This window comes from Chiloscyllium plagiosum, unplaced genomic scaffold, assembly GCF_037043375.1.
Source record: "Chiloscyllium plagiosum isolate Xiang-an unplaced genomic scaffold, Cpla_swu_hap1 HiC_scaffold_36, whole genome shotgun sequence".
NCBI classification, from domain to species: domain Eukaryota; kingdom Metazoa; phylum Chordata; class Chondrichthyes; order Orectolobiformes; family Hemiscylliidae; genus Chiloscyllium; species Chiloscyllium plagiosum.
This window is the reverse complement of record NW_028270174.1, coordinates 9,232,093-9,249,782: the sequence shown is the minus strand read 5'-3', so window position 1 is coordinate 9,249,782 and position 17,690 is coordinate 9,232,093. Positions and strand designations below refer to the sequence as shown.

The window sequence follows — 17,690 nt, the reverse complement described above, 5'->3', positions numbered from 1 at the left end:
TAAAAACTTTTCCAATCATCTGGCTTAACACTAATTCTTGCTATGTTGTGTGCTTTTTCTTTCAATTTGATGTAATCTTTAACTTTCCCCGCTAACCATGGTTAGTTTATCCCTTCCTAGAATCCTTGTTCTTCATGAGAATATGTCTTAATTATGAGTCATGAGCTATTTTCTTAAATATCTTGTCATTTTCCCTCATATATCTTTGCTGCTGAATTCCTTTCCCAGGCCATTCCAGCCAGCTCTGCTGTGATTCCATTGTAATTGTACAAATTAAAAATACAAAAAAAGAATCACTACTATGAATCTGATACATAAAAGACAAAAGAAAAACACTGGAGACTTACACACAAATTGAAGACCTTACGTTTGCTTTAAAGACAAGTAATATTCACCAATCTTACTCACCAATCAGCTTCTTTTCCTGCACTCACTTTATACTGTGGTTTGTGAGATCACTCCAGCGCTGGTCTCACTTTAGTTGACTTCTTGATCCATTCCTGTTATCCTCTCCCACTCACCTCTCACTTTGGAGAGTTTACTTCCCGCAATAACCCTTAGTTAAAGCACCTCTGTCCTCTTTGCACCGAATTTCTGCTTTGAACCAAATTTCCAACAGTTATCATTGGTAACTCACTTCATCTCACTCTGAGGCAGTGTCATATTGACCATGCTCCTAACTAATGGGTAAATCTTTCAGAGAGCTAGCACAGACCTGGTGGGCCAAATGACCATCTCCTCAGAAATTGGATTTTAACTTGGAAAAGTAGGAAGCCCACTGTCCATCGAACCTGCCCAATCATCCAAGGAGACAAAAGTCTGGTGGGTTTTAATAAGGTGATTTGCTCCATCAGACTGGAATTCAAGTGGCAAAGTTGTAAATTGTTCCTGGTGATTATAAACCTCTGAACTGAATGCAAATAGTTCTGTCAGACTGCAAGCTTTGTTTCAGCATGAGTGATAGGCCTTTGGAATAAGTATCACAAGTCTATTCTCACTGCAAACGTAGCAAATGCCAAATAACAGTTTACATCTAGGTGCTCAGTCACAAACAGTCAATAAGTCAATAACTAAAGGACAAGTTGGAAGTAGCTATTACTACAGAGCATTCACACTACATTAGTCTGTAAGTCTGTCAGCTTCTGTGTCACTGGAGTATTGATGAATTTTAGCGCTATGCACTTTGTTGTTAAACTTCTCCTGTTCACATCTACCATTTTTCCTTTCTTCGATCCTATCTATTTCTGTTCTACAGTCATGTCTGTTCAACTCCACATCTGCACTCTTAGTGTTTTGGTTTCCCCTTTCTGTCCCTTGGATGTACATGGAAGGTAACAACTTAGTTCAGCTGCTATGACTCTTGCTTTTGGTTGAGAATTCAAACCCCACTCAATGGCATGAGCATTTGATCTAGGCTGGTGCTCTTGTACAATAGCGTTGGAGATGTGTTATTAGGGCAGGACCCTGTTCAGGAAAGTGGTGTAAAAGACACATGTCTCTGCTTCCAAAAAAGCAAAGAGATCCCAAAGTACTTTGACCAATGTTTATCCTTCAATCAGCACCACCAAAAACAAATTGATCAGTATTTCCAGTCACAGTTGCTATGTGCAAATTTGAATACCATACTGTTACTCAGTACTGGGTCTGTACTTCAGTTAAAAATCACACAACACCAAGTTATAGTCCAACAGGTTTATTTGGAAGCACTAGCTTTCAGAGCGCTGCTCCTTCATCAGGTAATAGTGGAGAATACGATTGTGGAGAATAAATGATAATCTTATACTCCACAGCCACCTGTTGAAGGAGCAGCGCTCCGAAAACTAGTGGTTCCAAATAAACCTGTTGGACAATAACTTGGTGTTGTGTGATCTTTAACTTTGTTTACCTCAGTCCAACACCAGCATCTTCAAATCATCTATACTTCAGAAATAACTTGTTGGTTGTGACAGTTGAGATTTTATGATAACTGATATGAAGTCAGATGTATTGCTGTCTAATTACATCTTGTGAGTAGACCTAATATAACCTTCTTGCATAATTTATATAATCCATAAAATCCATTTTAAAAATCATGCTTTTCCCATGCACATCTCTGCTACATATTGTAATCCCAATTCATTTGCAAGGATATTCCTACAATCATTGTCTGAACACATTCAGTAGATCGACTTAAAAGCAGAATGTTTTGGTTTAGAAACTGAAGAATCAGGGAATTTGCAAATTAGTTATGAGAAAGATGGTTAGGAAACCACTCAGGAGAAATTATAAATGATTTACCAAGGGCAGCCAACTGTAAAAGGCCAGGAGAAAGTAATTGATAAAAGGTAAACAAATTGAATCACTCGATACAAGTTTAAAAAATATTTTCTGCTGACATTGATTGTGGGGATACGATCAGAAGACATAAAAGTGCTTAGGCAGTTCAAAGGGTCACAGTCTAAAATTAAAGGGTAAGCCATTCAGGTCTGAGATGAGGACGAATTCCTTCACTCAGAGAGTTGTAAACGTGTGGAATTCTCTCCTACAGGAATCTGTTGGGGCCAGTTCATTACAAGGATGCTCAGTTATCCAAAGGACATGGGCAGGGAGCATTTCGTTCAGTTAATCAAAGTCCGGGTAATCGAATGCCAGATAACATAGTTTAGCCAAGCATCAGGACCTTGCAATCTTGCTGGATAATCAAGATTCCTCTGTAGTTATATTCAAGAGGAAGCTGGATGTGGCGCTTGCAGCTAAAGTGTTCAAGGGGTATGGGAAAAGGGCAGGAATGGGATACTGAGATTTCATGATCATATTGAATGGTGGGATAGGCTCGAAGGGCTGAATGTCCTACCCTGCACCTTTCAATACCACCCATCCCCCAAAAGACACTGCCCACTATTCACTAGCTTCTCAAACAAATTCCAAGTGTTCATATTCATTCCTGGCACCCACAATGTTCATGGACCATGGAATTCCTTGACTCAATACTTTCTGCTCCCAAGATCAATTTCATTATTACCAGACCAACTCCTTCCCCGATTCCAGAAACTGGGGATCCTCTCCATGTGAAGATCCATTCCTAGACCAATCCACATTTGGCTGAAATTCCTCTGTGCCTAACTCCCAACTTTAAACCCCCCCCCCCCACCTCAGTGTTACAAGACCATGGGACCTCTTCAGTGTTACATCCTCAGCATCCTTTCTACTGTTCCCAGATCACTGCTGTTCCCTTTTTTGCTATTCACTTACGGTGTGAGGACACTGCTGACAAAGCCAGCATTTACTGCCAACTCCTAACCATCAGTAATTGCCCTTAAGAAAGTGGTGATGAGCCAGCTGCTTGAACTGCTGCAGTCTCGATGGTGTATGAACACCCACAGCATGACTGAATTACAACATGAGACTCCCCAGGCGGGCCCTCCACTCCCAACTCTGAAATGGCAGGCGAGCCCCAGATTCAGCGGAAATGCTCCAGGAATACCCTCCAGGCAAAGTGCAGTATTCACACAGACACCTGGGAATCACTGGCCCAAGACTGTCCGGAGTAGGGGAGGAGCATCCACGAAGGCGGCAAGCACCTCGAGACTTGCCATCAGTAAAAAGCAAAAGCTGGTCGGAAACAGGGAAAGGAATGCACTGCTGCACCAATGCCCCACCCACCCCCTTCCTGTGACCATCTCCTGCGCACAGTGTAATAGAGCCTGCGTTAACTGGATCGGTCTGTACATCCACCTAGACTCACCCTGAGAGTGGGAGAGAATCATTCACGACTGCAAGAGACTGTCAATAGTGGTGATTACTGTCACTGACAATTATGTGTAAGTTCCCCTTGTTTGTAAATCCTCTGACTTTGACCAAGATCACTGGACCTCTGTTAGTTTCAAATGGCAACTAATCAATCAGAATGAAAGAGACACCTTATCCGAGGTCCATCTTGATTGAGGCTGTCAGGCCTGAATCAGAAAGGTGTGGCGTTAAGCTCGATTCCAGAGCTTTGTTCCCACAGTGAAGATGAAAGTTCAATGCAATACTAAGGCAATGCTGCACTGGTGGAGCTGCTAATTTTGTGGATGAGACAATAAAACACAGACCCAGCTTGTCTTCTCAGGTGGATGAGGACGATTTTGCTTAAGGACAATTAAAAAACATACTGTACTTGTATTTTGGTCAATATAAATTCCATGACAACAACCATGAAAAAGAAACAGTTTGTGGGTATTATCGCTATGTGCAAATGTGCTGCTATTTTTGCCTACATTACGAAAAGATCTTCCTTATTTAAAGAGTGGTTGGGATATGAAACTCTCTACCACATGCTATAATCGAGAAAATGAAGATGAATAAGTTTCTGGAGACTCTAGACTTCTTTGTGGGGGAGAAAGGGATAGGTGCTGCCAGGATTATGTAAAATGGGGTGAGAGGAGGTTTATATGGAGTAGACTAGTTGGGCTGAATTAGCAGTTTCTGTGTTTTAAATTCTATGTAGTTCTATATAATTTTGAACTGAACCCTGTGAAAACCATTGACAACTCAAGCTTACATCAATTTGAATGCTCCTGATTCTGTCCAAGATGTAGATACACACTACACTCAGGTCCAACATAATGATTCATTCAATCTTTTAATTGTGCTTTGTTTAATGAAATGATTATTTGTCCTAGAAGATTATATTTTACAGAATGGATTTCCATGTAGAAGGCTATTCATCTCCTCATTGCTTATCTTTGCAGGAAAAATGATAATAATTCTTCCATTATCCCTTTCCTTTTAATTGATTCCACAGTTCCACTTCGAAAGTCTACTTCTCTGTGTTGACTGCACTTCAGATGACATGTGCCCTGAGTTTGCCTTACTACAGGTTAAACCTCCATCTCTTGTCCAATTGTGAGGATTCGCTAGTCGCAGTATTGGCATCTCCCTAACTGTTCCTTTTCACAATGGGAATATCCCAGGTTTCTCTGTCGCCTCACTTCATCACTAAACCCTTTTTCAGTCAGTGCTCAGTTTGGGATGGAGTGCTCATTCTAACATTTTGCCAAAGTGTAAGACAGATTACACAAAGACCATGTTGGCAATCAAACCAATATTGGATGTTCTACAAAATTACTCTACAGATTGAAAATAGAAAAATCACCTGAGAACATTATTCAGTTAATAGTGACCCAGTATGGAAAGCTTTATGACAGGACGATGGCATTATATTATCACCTCCAACTGTTGCATACTATAGATGTTCAAATAGCTTGAACTGTTGAATTACCTCTTAGCAAAAATTCATAGACAATTCCAACAGCAATAGACCTGAACATTGCTCCACTAACACAACCTGGGAACTCCAGTAAGCTTTCCAATTTGGTAAGCACCACTGGTCCGACCTGTGGTAGGATGTGTGGATCCCGTATTGGGCTATTCAGTCACTTCCAGATCCATAACATGATAGTGGAAGAAAGTCACCCTTGATCGTGAGTAACTGTCTGCACTGAAGAAGAAGAAGTAATCATCCAGAGGTGATTCATTGAGTAGCTAACACAATTGTCCAAGAAGGCCCCATAACGTTGTAAGCTGCATAATGATATGTAACTACTTTAAAAAAGTATCTAAGTTACACATTCAGAGCTATCACAAAATCTAGAATTGTTTTATGATCTACAGCAATTATCTAAAGTGATTTCATTATTAAGTGCCTGGCACAAATTTCTAGAATTCAATGCCCAACTGAACTTACTTGTAGCTGTTTAATTATTGAGTATCCAGTTTATTTGTATTGACCTAGTTTTTGTGTGTAGACTGAGAAGATTTTGCATATCAAGGGAAATGTAAGACACTCAAAGCCCATGCTTAAGCCTGTTTTCCTTAATTTATTGTTGTTGGACCTTGTTGTTGGCCTGTAACTAGGGGGTATAGCTGAATAGGCACCAGTCTGCATGGGGCATGCATGAGCAAGAGTCTGTTTCCTGCTCTTGACACCTACCCTCGTTCTGTTGGAAGAATTTGCAGGTTAATAATCAGCCTTTTTTTCAGCCAAGTCCTGAAAGTGCTTTCTTTGGCTATCAAGTCCTGGAGTGGGACTGAAACCCAAAGCTTCTGGCTCAAAGGCAGGGACACTACCCACTGTGCTGTAAAAGCTCTTATTCTCATGTATATAACAGTGAATGTAATCCAGCAATGCATTCTGAATCTACAGGGAAAGATGAAGAGGTTTGATACTCTCTGTGAAATTGATTTCATTAAATGCAACCATTAAATATAAAATGAAGCCAGGCAGAGGAAGCTAAGGCAACATTAATAAAACTCTGTTTTGTGTTCTGTATTTCTCTATTCTCTCACTGATCATATTAAGGTTTAGAAATAATGGGACTGGCTGATGAAAAATGAAGTAATATTCAATTCAGAAACCTCTAAAGATCCAGGTAGCAATGCTGTATTATATGAAGCCGTGACTATAAAGACAAGCAGTGACTTACGATGAGATTGTGCTTTATAAAAAGATTTTCAGAAAGAGCTAATCCATCTTGAATGAAAATATTTGGTTTTCGTTCGTAATTGATGTGGAGAAACTAGATAAAAGCACTGAAATGGACAGGTTTGGAGTATATTATTAAGCTAATTATAGTATTGTGTGCAGACTAAAAGCACATTATTATACAAAGCCGCACAAATATGAGGAGGGACAAACAGGGAAAGACATATTAGTCTGCCCAGCTGCTTCACACATATGTCATGTAGATCACAATTATTCATAATGGAAATGTGAAAATGTGAGTATCATTAGCAAGCTAAGTTTTTATTACCTATCCCTAATTAGTCTTGAGAAGAAGCTAGTGATCTGTTGCGATGCACTGCAGAAATTCACTGGGGGTTCTTACACAACACTTCCCAAATCCATGACCATTACCATCTCAGCAGTAGATACATAGAATACAACCTGCAAGTTCCCCTCCAAGCCATTCACCATCCTGACCTGGAAATATATCACTGTTGCTTTGGGCTAAAATCCTGAAACTCCCTCCCTGCCTGTGTTGTGGGTGTATCTGTACCAAATGGACTGCAACGGTTCAAGACAACAGCTCATCACCAGCTTCTCAAGGACAATTAGGAATGGGCAATAAATGCTGTCCCAGCCAGTGATGCAAACATGCAGTGAATCAATTTTAAAAGCTAGGCTCAGCCTGATAAGAAAGGTTATTCTAGTGCATTTGACTGCTGTATTGAAGCAAATCTTTGGATTCCTCCATTCACCAGGGGACCCAGCTCTCCTGGAGTCTCAATGTCTTTCATTGCTTACATCAAAGTCTTGCTTTTGCAAAACATTATTGATGTAGCATGGATCACTAAGGCTCACCGGTGACAATGACAAGGAGTGATGAGAACACTGGCACCAGTGCAAGAGCCCTCCAAATGGTGACTTTAGTTGCGCCATTTCAGAAACGTTTACTCCACATAAACTGCCTGAAGGCACCACTGTTGAACTTGTATCAACATCGACAGCCTTTGCGATGTCTGCTGCTGTGCTGGTATTCACAGGGTGCCTTGTTACAAGAAACTCTAGCTGTGCATTTTCATTTTCTGCTCCTGAAATCCTGAGAAATCAGAAAAGAACCAAATGTCAAACACACCCGAGTACTGCTTGCGTTGGTATGTACTTATCGAGTCCGACGGAAGTCCAGAATGTGATTGTCACTCAGTCAGCACACAATACATAGCATGAATATTTTGTGACTGATCATAGGCATAGATGCTACCTGATTCACAGTAAGAACAAGATAATTATAGCATGTAGCAGAGAACCTACAGAATAGAAATGACCCACTTAACCCACCAGGTCTATGCTAACCTTCATTCTCCACATGAGTTATCCCCCATCTTTTCCTCATCAAAATCTATCAGTAGATCCTTCGGTTCGTTTTTCACCTCATGTGTGTATTCCTTCTTCTTGAGTTCCACGCCCAAAGACAGTTCTTTGGTGATTATTCACTGAACCGCAGCAAAATGCTATGATTTATTTTCACTACAGGTAAGGTGAGGAGAAGATTCAGGGCCTACATCAGCTGGAGAGGGAAGTGAACTCTGTGCTGTTGATGTTCACTTGATGATCTACCTACCAGCACACAACTTCCAGATGATCAATCTACTGTCTTCATTATTGTCTCAATGGCAGAGCAATGTGGCTGGCACAAAATGGCTCTGGGATAGCCTTTGGTTTCTTTATAAAACATGACCAAAAAGGCAGTGTCCTCTTTTCTCATCCTACTGCATGTTTCCTTAAGCATTTCAACTCAAGGTCTCAGCATAATTCAATGTCTGCTCAGCTTATTTTCCTCGGGTTATTAAATTTAAATTTCTGGGTTCTGACATTGTAATAGATTTGTTGAAGGAACATGCTGTTAGTTTTGATGTTTTATTTGAGATAATTTTGCATGTTTGTGCCATTGCCTACTCTATAGTCACATCAATACCAATTACTGTGGTTCTGTTGATACAGTTACTTGCCCCCAACTGCTCCATGTCAAGATGTTTCAGGTACCAAGCAGATTAACTTTAAGCCATCCTGTTTGCTCTGTAATGCACAACAGGGTAATTGGCAAAGCGAAATCACAGTACAATTACATCTGCAGCTGCATGTAACTCTTCAAATATACCTAAAACTACCTCGACTGGAAATTAATTCAGTGGTGAAAACTACAAAGTGATCAGCATTTCCAGAAAATCATTGAACTCTAAGTTCTGTGGTACCCTCATGATGGCTTCCTTCATTGGTTCCAGAACCTCCACCTCCTCTCTCTCGCAAAACCTGTTTCTTTTCAATTTTGTCATCATTTTAATTGCTAGGCAACTGGTGTTTTGATCATGCACTCAATGTAGGAGTGAACTGAAAGTCGACACTTTCCCAAAGACTGTTGTCTTTTCAGGGAGAGACAACTGGTGGTGAGTTTAACTTAAGGTTCACCACCCTTTAGGTGATGGGTGAGGCTGAGAAGATAGGGTAACCTCAGCTGGTACTGGAATTGAACCCAACCGGTCAAGTGAGCTAAATAGTCCTCCTAGTACAGAAAGGTAACTTGTGAAGAGGGGAAGGAAAAAGATGGAAAAGACTTGATAAGGGAATCAATTATCCAAGGCATATAAAGATTGACTTGACTGAAAATGTGCACTTTGAGAAGCGGGAAGCAAGATGGGCTGCTGGTTGGAAATTCAGAGAGTAAGTCTAAGGCAGACAACACCTCTGTCATTGGGAAAGTGGTAGGACAAACTCAGAGGTCTGAAGGAGTATGGAGACAACAAAGGCTTTAAAGAGATAGGGTGGAATGAAAGAGAGAGAGAGGTCTACAACTCAAAAATGGCATATTGCCAATTTAGTCTGCACTGTTCAAAAAACGAGACAAGGTGGGATGGTGATGTTCCACAAACAGAAAAGAAGTAAGTAACCATAGAATCATTCAGGGATAATAGTCGAAGGGTAAATATTGACCAGAACTTTGGAGAATCTATTTTGTTCTTCCTTGAATAGTCTCATGGGATATTTTACTTCCAACTAAGGTGTTAGACATGGACTAGGCTCACTACATAGATTCGTGTTTGGCTGTGGACAGGACCGTATAGAAATAAGGACAGAAACCTTGGCTAGAAATGCTTTGCAGAAAGTGAGGACTGCAGATGCTGGAGATCAGAGTCGAGAATGTAGCACTGGAGAAGCACAGCAGGTTAGGCAGCATCCGAGGAGCAGGAGAATCAATGTTCCGGGCATAAGCCCTTCATCAGGAATTGCTTTGACTATGTTTTAAAAGGACTGGAAGTGAGCACCTTCAATATCATCCTAAGTGGTGGACAAAGGAGCAAAATAGAATTGATAAACTTTATCAAGTGTTAAGGAGCAATTGAGGAGAACAAGGAGGAATAATATGCCATGGTAACAAAGGACCCTGTCTTTCCTAGCTTTACTAGCCTTTTGAATACTAGGAAATTGAATTTAAAGGATTTGAACAGTTTTGGGATATTTGGATACAGAGCCAAGTGATGACAATGCATTCAAAGGCCTTGAGAGGCAAAGGAGGTTAAAGTTGGGACAGCAATTAGAAAGAACAAAAATATCTCAGGTATTGTTTTCTCCAGAGGGAAGATCACAATCTTATATTTGAAAGGTCATGGGATAATGGTATTGCACCAATCGCGTTGTTGTCACTGATCATTATTAGAATTTGGGGAGGCAATGCTCTAATGGTGTTATCACTTGGTCAATAATCTATAGAGTCGAGAGTGTGGTGCTGGAAAAGCCCAGCCAGTCAGGCGGCATCCAAGGAGCAGGCGAGTTGATGTTTCAGGCATAAGCCCTGCATCATGATGACTATGAAACCATTGCCGATTGTCAGGAACCCACCTGGCACACTAATGTTGTTTAAGGAAGGAGATCTGTCATCCTCACCTATTCTGGCCTATATGTGGCTGCAGACCCACAGAAATGTGGCTGCAGACCCACAGAAATGTGGCTGACTCTCATTCAGGCATGGGCAATAAATACTGGCCTGGCAACCCATGTCCTGTGAAAAAATTTAAAGCAAAAGGCTTGTATCTAGAGGATACACTAGAACATAGAACATAGAACATTACAGTGCAGTACAGGCCCTTCAGCCCTCGATGTTGCGCCGACCTGTGAAACCAATCTGAAGCCCATCTAACCTACCTTATTCCATTTTCATCCATATGTCTTTCCAATGACTATTTAAATGCCCTTAAATTTGGCAAGTCTACTACTGTTGCAGGCAGTGTGTTCCATGCCCCTACTACTCTCTCAGTAAAGAAACTACCTCTGACATCTGTCCTATATCTATCACCCCTCAATTTAAAACCATGCCCCCTCATGCTAGCCTTCACCATCCGAGAAAAAAGGCTCTCACTATCCAGTCTAATTAATCCTCTGATTATCTTATATGTCTCAATTAAGTCACCTCTCAACCTTCTTCTCTCTAACAAAAACAGCCTCGAGTCCCTCAGCCTTTCCTCATAAGGCTTACCCTCCGTACCAAGCAGCATCCTAGTAAATCTCCTCTGAATGCTTTCCAAAGCTTCCACATCCTTCCTATAACGTGGTGACCAGAACTATACGCACTACTCCAAGTGCGGCCACACCAAAGTTTTGTACAGCTATAGCATGACCTCATGGTGCCGAAACTCAATCCCTCTACTAATAAAAGCTAACACACCGTCTGCCTTCTTAACAACCCTATCAACCTGTGTGGCAACTTTCAGGGATCTATGTACATGGACACTGAGATCTCTCTGCTCATCTACATTACCAAGAATTTTACACAACTAATATATTTTTAAACAGTAATTTTTAATATTAACATAATATTCATTGCAGATCATATACAGAAAAACAAAATCAATCATTTATCAGAATTTCTTCAACTTTTCAATTATCTCATTGCATTTTAGGGCATCTCTAACCGTCATGAGTGATCTGTGTAAAACGGACTTGAGCAAGATTTTAAGCTTGCTAACTATAGTTCAGAAGTGTTGAAATTTTACTAAGTCTCCGTTTGGGATTACATAGCTTAAAGTGATAACCAACAGAGTGATTGTTATCCTCTAATTGTCAGATATCCGTGGGATTCAGGATTTTTTGGACAAAGCTTCTCAGCAAGGAATGGATGTAGCTCTGCAGAAGGTGGAGAACAACATCAACAGGATGATCAGTACAATGTTTGCCACAATGCGTTTGGAAGAGATGAACCGGTACCGTGACACACTTCGTCGGGCTATTCTCTTCCTCAGCCCCCACACAGCGAAGGCCTTCGTTTCTCAGGTAGGAGATCAACAGTGTCCAGCAACACCCTGTAAGGATAGCACAGTCTGCAGAGCTCAAACCAGTTGGTGTCAAGTTGATTGGTCACATCAAATCAATTTGTGTCTTGTGACTGAAAATCTGTATCAGGGTCAGAGTTCCTGTTCTGTGTTAAGTTGGCTGTTCACTATATCTGTTTTTTTTTTCCCCTTCTTAACTCATTCATCCAGCAGCTCCTCCCCCCAATGTTGGTCCCAAGCTGCATGGTGGCATAACCATTCTGAGGTCCCACTTTGGAGGTTCACACACCAAAATACGAATTAGAGGAATTATTTCCAACCCTGATACCCTCCCAACAATAGGAAAAGATGTGTTGCTAATTGCAACAAGCATGTCTGTACTAGTTGATACATCACCAGTATAAGATGGGTTGATGAGGAAAGTCAGGATGTAATGGTGGCGATATTGTCCGTAATCTTTTAGTCCTCTTTTCAGAAGGAGGATTGGGGATTTGCAAACGCCACAACCCCATTCAATGAAGGGTGTAAGGATTAACCTTCTATCTACAAGCCAACCAGTTAGCAGTGGGAAAAATTTTAAGAAGCAATAATCTGAAACAAAATTACCAGTCACTTGGACAACTGTGGGTTAATTAAGGAAGTCCAGCATAGATTTGTGAAAGGCAAATTATGTTTAACTAATCTGATTTGATTTAGTTTTTTGAAAAGGTATTGGAAAAGTTTGAATAGGGTAACACAGTCAATGTGGCATATTAGTTGTAAGATTGAGCAAGTGCCATATAACAGCCTTGCCAGCAAATATGAAGCCCATGGAATAAAAGGAACAGCAGCTATGTGACTACAAGGTAGGCTGAGTGACTGAAAACAGATGAGCAGTTGTCATTTGAATGAAGGAACATATATAGTGGAACTCCCCAGAACTCTGGAATCATTGTGTTTATTGTTCCACATTAATTATCTAGACTAGGATAATTTGGGCATACTTCTGAAAATCTGCAGATGGCATATAATTTAAAAGCATGTTCTTTGTAAGAAGGTGTTGACAGGCTGTTGGACTAGGCACATGGCAGATGAAATATAATAAAGAGAATTGTAAATTAAGAAGTTTTGGCTTAAATATCAAGGACAGGAAGTACAGAATAAAACATGTGCATGATTCTATGACTTTATTTTCTTGGCAGATTACACAATTCAGAGATTTTCCTTTGTACATTTGGAATATCTGACTCCAAAAACTGCTTTCTCTGTGAGCTTTTGCACGTGAACCCAGCAGTAACAATAGATTCCCTCCATCTGAGTCAAAGTAAGAAAGCCATGGAAAATTGGTTCTCTTACGTTGTTAGTGCTGCTCATTCCAGTCATACCCCAAGAGGCAGTGTTGTGGTGGAAACTGCAGTAATTATATGAAGACTGTTTAATGTTATTTGTTGTGAATTGATTTCTAGTTTTTTTTGAGTTCATAACAAATAGGTTTTCTTTGTGTCTTAAGTTAATAATTACATTACAAACATTTCTATAGCCATGGTGATCTGCTTTAAAACAGTATTTGAAGCCTGGTTTTAGATTATATGGGTTTAGTGCCATACTAATGGATATTTTATTTATTTGGATTGTTTATTACCTGACAAGATCAACAATAATTTATTAGAAAGTTTGTTAGGTTGAAGGGCACCATCCATAGCTGAGAGGGAGAGACTTTTATTTTCAGTTTTGACTTTGAGTGAAGCTTTGATGTTAAGTTCTTGGATGAGCATGGCTGGGTAGAAGAGCGGTCCTGAAAAAAAATGGGACATCTAGTGAACTAGGTTACCTTAGAGTGAAGAGTTAGTATTAGTCCCAGACCAAAATGTTGGGATAAAACACTGAAGAGGTTACTTAAAACTGACTATATTTAAGCAGATATATGATAACTCCAAGCAGTAGTTTTATGTTATTCCAGTCTAAAATATGAAGTCATAAGTGCCTTAAACCTAGTGAGGTATTAGATGTAGGCATTCTGGTGTGAGTATTGTACAAATGGTATGTTGGTATAATGTAAAGCCTTTCTTTTCCTTTTCAATTTATACAGGTGGGATTCATGGAATTATAATTTTACAGTGTGCTTTAAAAAGTTTGAATTTATATTATAAAGTTGGATTACTTTGCCATCTTTTTTGTAATATATATCTGTTTATTGTTAAAGCAAAATCTGGAGTATTATGTGCTTATGATTCAGTTGACAGAGCTTTGTTAAAACCAAAACAAATTAAAATATGATCTATCAAGCCAGATTCCTGTCTGGCATCAGACATGTAATAACATCAGGCTGGGGGCTATATTACTGATTATGAACAGCCAGTGATTACTGGGGTTCTGTCACATTGTCTAATGTGACTTCAAGAGGAGGGATGATTATGACTGCTAGTTCTTGTGACAACTTGCATTTATATAGCACTATTAATGTAATAAAGGTGTTTCATAGGAGGATAACAAATCCAAAATTGTGTGAAGATTTGCTTTAATTCAGTAGTTTAGCAATGTCTTTCCAGAACACAATATCAATAATCTAAGTGAGCCGGACAATTGTTATTAATTTTGGTGCAGGTGGGGAGGTGTCCACAGCAAGTGAGTAGGCAGCACAGATGATTGGAAGGGTTAGTGATGGCCACGGTTGGGTGGGTACCAATGAGTGAAGGAACAATGAAAGTGATAGAACAAGGGTCTTGCTAGGAGGTTGGTGCATTAGCAAAGACAGAGTATATGTGAGGTATCAGAGAAGAGATGATGGCATCCGCATTGGTGGAGTGGAAAAGGTCAATGATCTTCCTCCTGTATTGCTGTGGTTCCCCCCAGACGGCTGAGACTACACTGACCTGGGTGGCACTGTGGGCCAGGCTGGCATTGTATAGTGTCATGGACTCCACTGCCAGCCCTGGGGTAAGTGGATGTCCTATTTCTGCGGTACCCTGTCCAGCAGCACCTTCAGGTCTCTCCCTGCAAAGTGGGGTATCAATTTTCACTTGTCCGCCATTGTCCGTGGCAAATATCAAGAACCGCGTGGGGCCAACCATGCTGGTCTTGATACACAATAGCTTTCAAAGGGGGCATTGACACCAGCGATGCTGGAATATTGGGTGATATCCTGACACTGGCAGGTTGATCCAGCTACAGTGAGGAACTGGAAATCCATTGAGAAACCTCTCAGTGCAGTGGTAGAGAAGTTATTGGGATAGTGCCTCAACAAGAATGTGCCCTCTCAGACACTTTGTGGAAGCTTTCAACGAACAGGAGAAATGAGCTTGAGGAGTCTCATGGGTGTTTAATGAAGTACGTTTGATAAGATACGGTGAGGAATCTAGCTACGCCTCACGAATAGAAACCCTCCATGGAACACAACGCGATTAACACTGAGCCATTAAAAAAATACAATTCAGGCCAGAGCAAAACCTAAACACTGCATCAGGCTTTTCAACTGATGTATGAGGAGGAGGGAGAACAGCCCACTCACATTATTAATTTGAAACAAATTCTGAAATCTCATCTGCAGGAACAAATGAAAATTCACATTGGGTCTATTTATGCGAAGCGAAAGCCATTTTGCTCTTTGAATGAGACAACGTTGTCATGGCGATGTGCCGAGCAATACAGAGAGCTCAGACTAAAGGCTTGATCGTTGATATGATAAATCATTTCTCACTGATCAGTACAAGGCAGATGTATCACATACAAGAACAGAACATAGCATCAGGGGAACAACAGCAGAACCATTTGCAGCATCATTGCAGCTCCAGGAGCTAAAACCACTCGATAATTTCCTCATTTGGCAATAACCAACCCTCACACAGGATTTGTGGTCTTTACAAATCATGGCCTATTTTTCACGACTTTCTCGGAGACCTGAAGCTATGGTTTTCGAAGCTTGTCTCTTTTTTTCATTGTTGGACTGACTGAAGCTTGATTTTGTTTTACATTAGACCATGCAGGCTAACATGGTAATTAAGCTTCAATTTTATTCCTTCTGGATGGTGATTCTGAGCATTGAAATGATTTGACCTTTAGCTCAACTGAAGCAAATTAAGTTTCAAACCAATTCTTTGTGCATCCTGCAAGAAAAAAAATAGGCTATTTTAATTTCACAGTTTAAATGATTGGTCACAGCTTTCTATTGGTTTGACACTTGCTCAACACTGTCACTTCTGGTCAGTTACAGAATGACGAGACAAAAGGGGACTGATAACTTCCAATTTTCCCTGTGGTTCATTTTCTTTAGCTTGAGATTGCTACTGAGAAGCAAGTTTATTTTCCAAAGATTTCATAAAGACTCTTTTGGTAAAATATGAAGCCATGTTGGGTCTCTGTACTTCAGCTACCTTTTAAAAATGTTTTTGTATAGGAACTGGAATAGGTCATCGAGCCTACAAATAGATCGTGGTTGTTCTTTATCATAAATCCATTTCGTTTCCTTGGTTCCTGAACACTCTGTGTTCAGATAGATCGGAATTAATGTGTATTTTAAATTTATCTGTCCTCTTTAGTTCCAGAACATACACTGTCCTAATTGAAGTAGAATCTATTAATACCAATTTTGAAATTTTCAATTGACGAAAGCTTTAATAACACCATTATTTTTGTATTAACTGAGAATCACAATCATTTGTTGGACACACCCTTACACGGATAGAAAACTTAAAACTTATTCCTTCTTATTTTCACAAACTTTTGTCAGGAGCAACTGGGGAAGAGGAAGCAGTTCTTCACTAAGAGAGCTATGAACCTGTGGAATTCTCTCCCACAGGAGGCTACTGGGGCCAGTTCATCAGATATACTCAAGAGGGAGCTGGACGTGGCCCTTGCGGCTAAAGGGATCAAGGGGTGTGGGTAGAGGGCGGGAGTGGGATACTGAGATTGCATGATCAGCCATGAACATATTGAATGGTGGTGCAGGCTCAATGAGCCGAATGGCCTACCTCTGTAGCTACTCTCATATGGTTCTATGAGAGTAAATGTTGTTATGACCTTTTGTGGCAGACAGTTAAAGAATGAGCATAAATAATAATTAACACTCCATCTTCAGCCCCAGCCTCATTTCTTCGAAAAGGACACACCTGAAATTCTATTGCAGCACGAACTATTTTGTTAAATATTCCCAATTCTTCATCGTCACTGATCTGCCTGTTAACATTGTTATTTATCCACAACACCTCTCAAAGAACATCTGAAAGGCTCTTTATGTTTAATTCATTCATGGGATATGAGCATTGGCTGGAGCAGTATTTATTGCCCATCCCTAATTGCCCCTAATCGGTGATCAATGATGACTGTGTAGATGACATAACAATTGGAGGCAGATGGTCCTGTGAGAAAATTCATGAACGCCTTCAACCCAGCATTTCATTGGCAACATGCATCCATTAGTCACCTATCAGAATAGAAACAGGGGAAGCAATGGATGTAATATATTTGGATTTTCAAAAAAGGTATTTGTTAAAGTATTGCACATTAGACTATTTAATAATATGGTGTTGGAGGTTGTATCTTAGCATGTATAAAGAACTGGCTAACTAATTGAAGGCAGAGAGATGGAATAAGGGGAACATTTTCAGTATGGCAATCTGTAACTAGTGGAGCGCAACAGGGGTCAGTGCTGTGGCCACAATTATTTACAGCATATATATCTGGATGAGCCAAGATTGCTGATTACACAAATATATGTGGGAAGGCAAGTGGTGACGATGACACAAAGAATCTGCAGAGGGATATAGAGAGGTTAGGCGAGTGGTCAAGAATTTAGCAGACAGAAAACAATGAGGGGAAAATGTAGCAGTAAGCAGTTTGCTAGGAACAAATCATGGAGGTGAATATTATATAAATGGAGAAAGACTGCAGAAAACTTCAGAACTGTGGGATTTGGGAGTCCTTGTCCATGA

The 17,690-nt window shown here is 40.3% G+C and overlaps 1 protein-coding gene across 2 annotated transcripts in view; it reads left to right on the top strand.

Annotated features, from left to right (window-relative positions):
* grid2 (glutamate receptor, ionotropic, delta 2) overlaps positions 1-17,690 on the top strand; it is a 994,028-nt gene that overhangs the window by 676,369 nt on the left and 299,969 nt on the right. For both annotated transcript variants that reach the window (XM_043674402.2, XM_043674401.2), the window contains exon 4: positions 11,580-11,785. In XM_043674402.2, the coding sequence (XP_043530337.1) occupies positions 11,580-11,785 (206 nt within the window). The remainder of the gene's footprint in view (positions 1-11,579; positions 11,786-17,690) is intronic.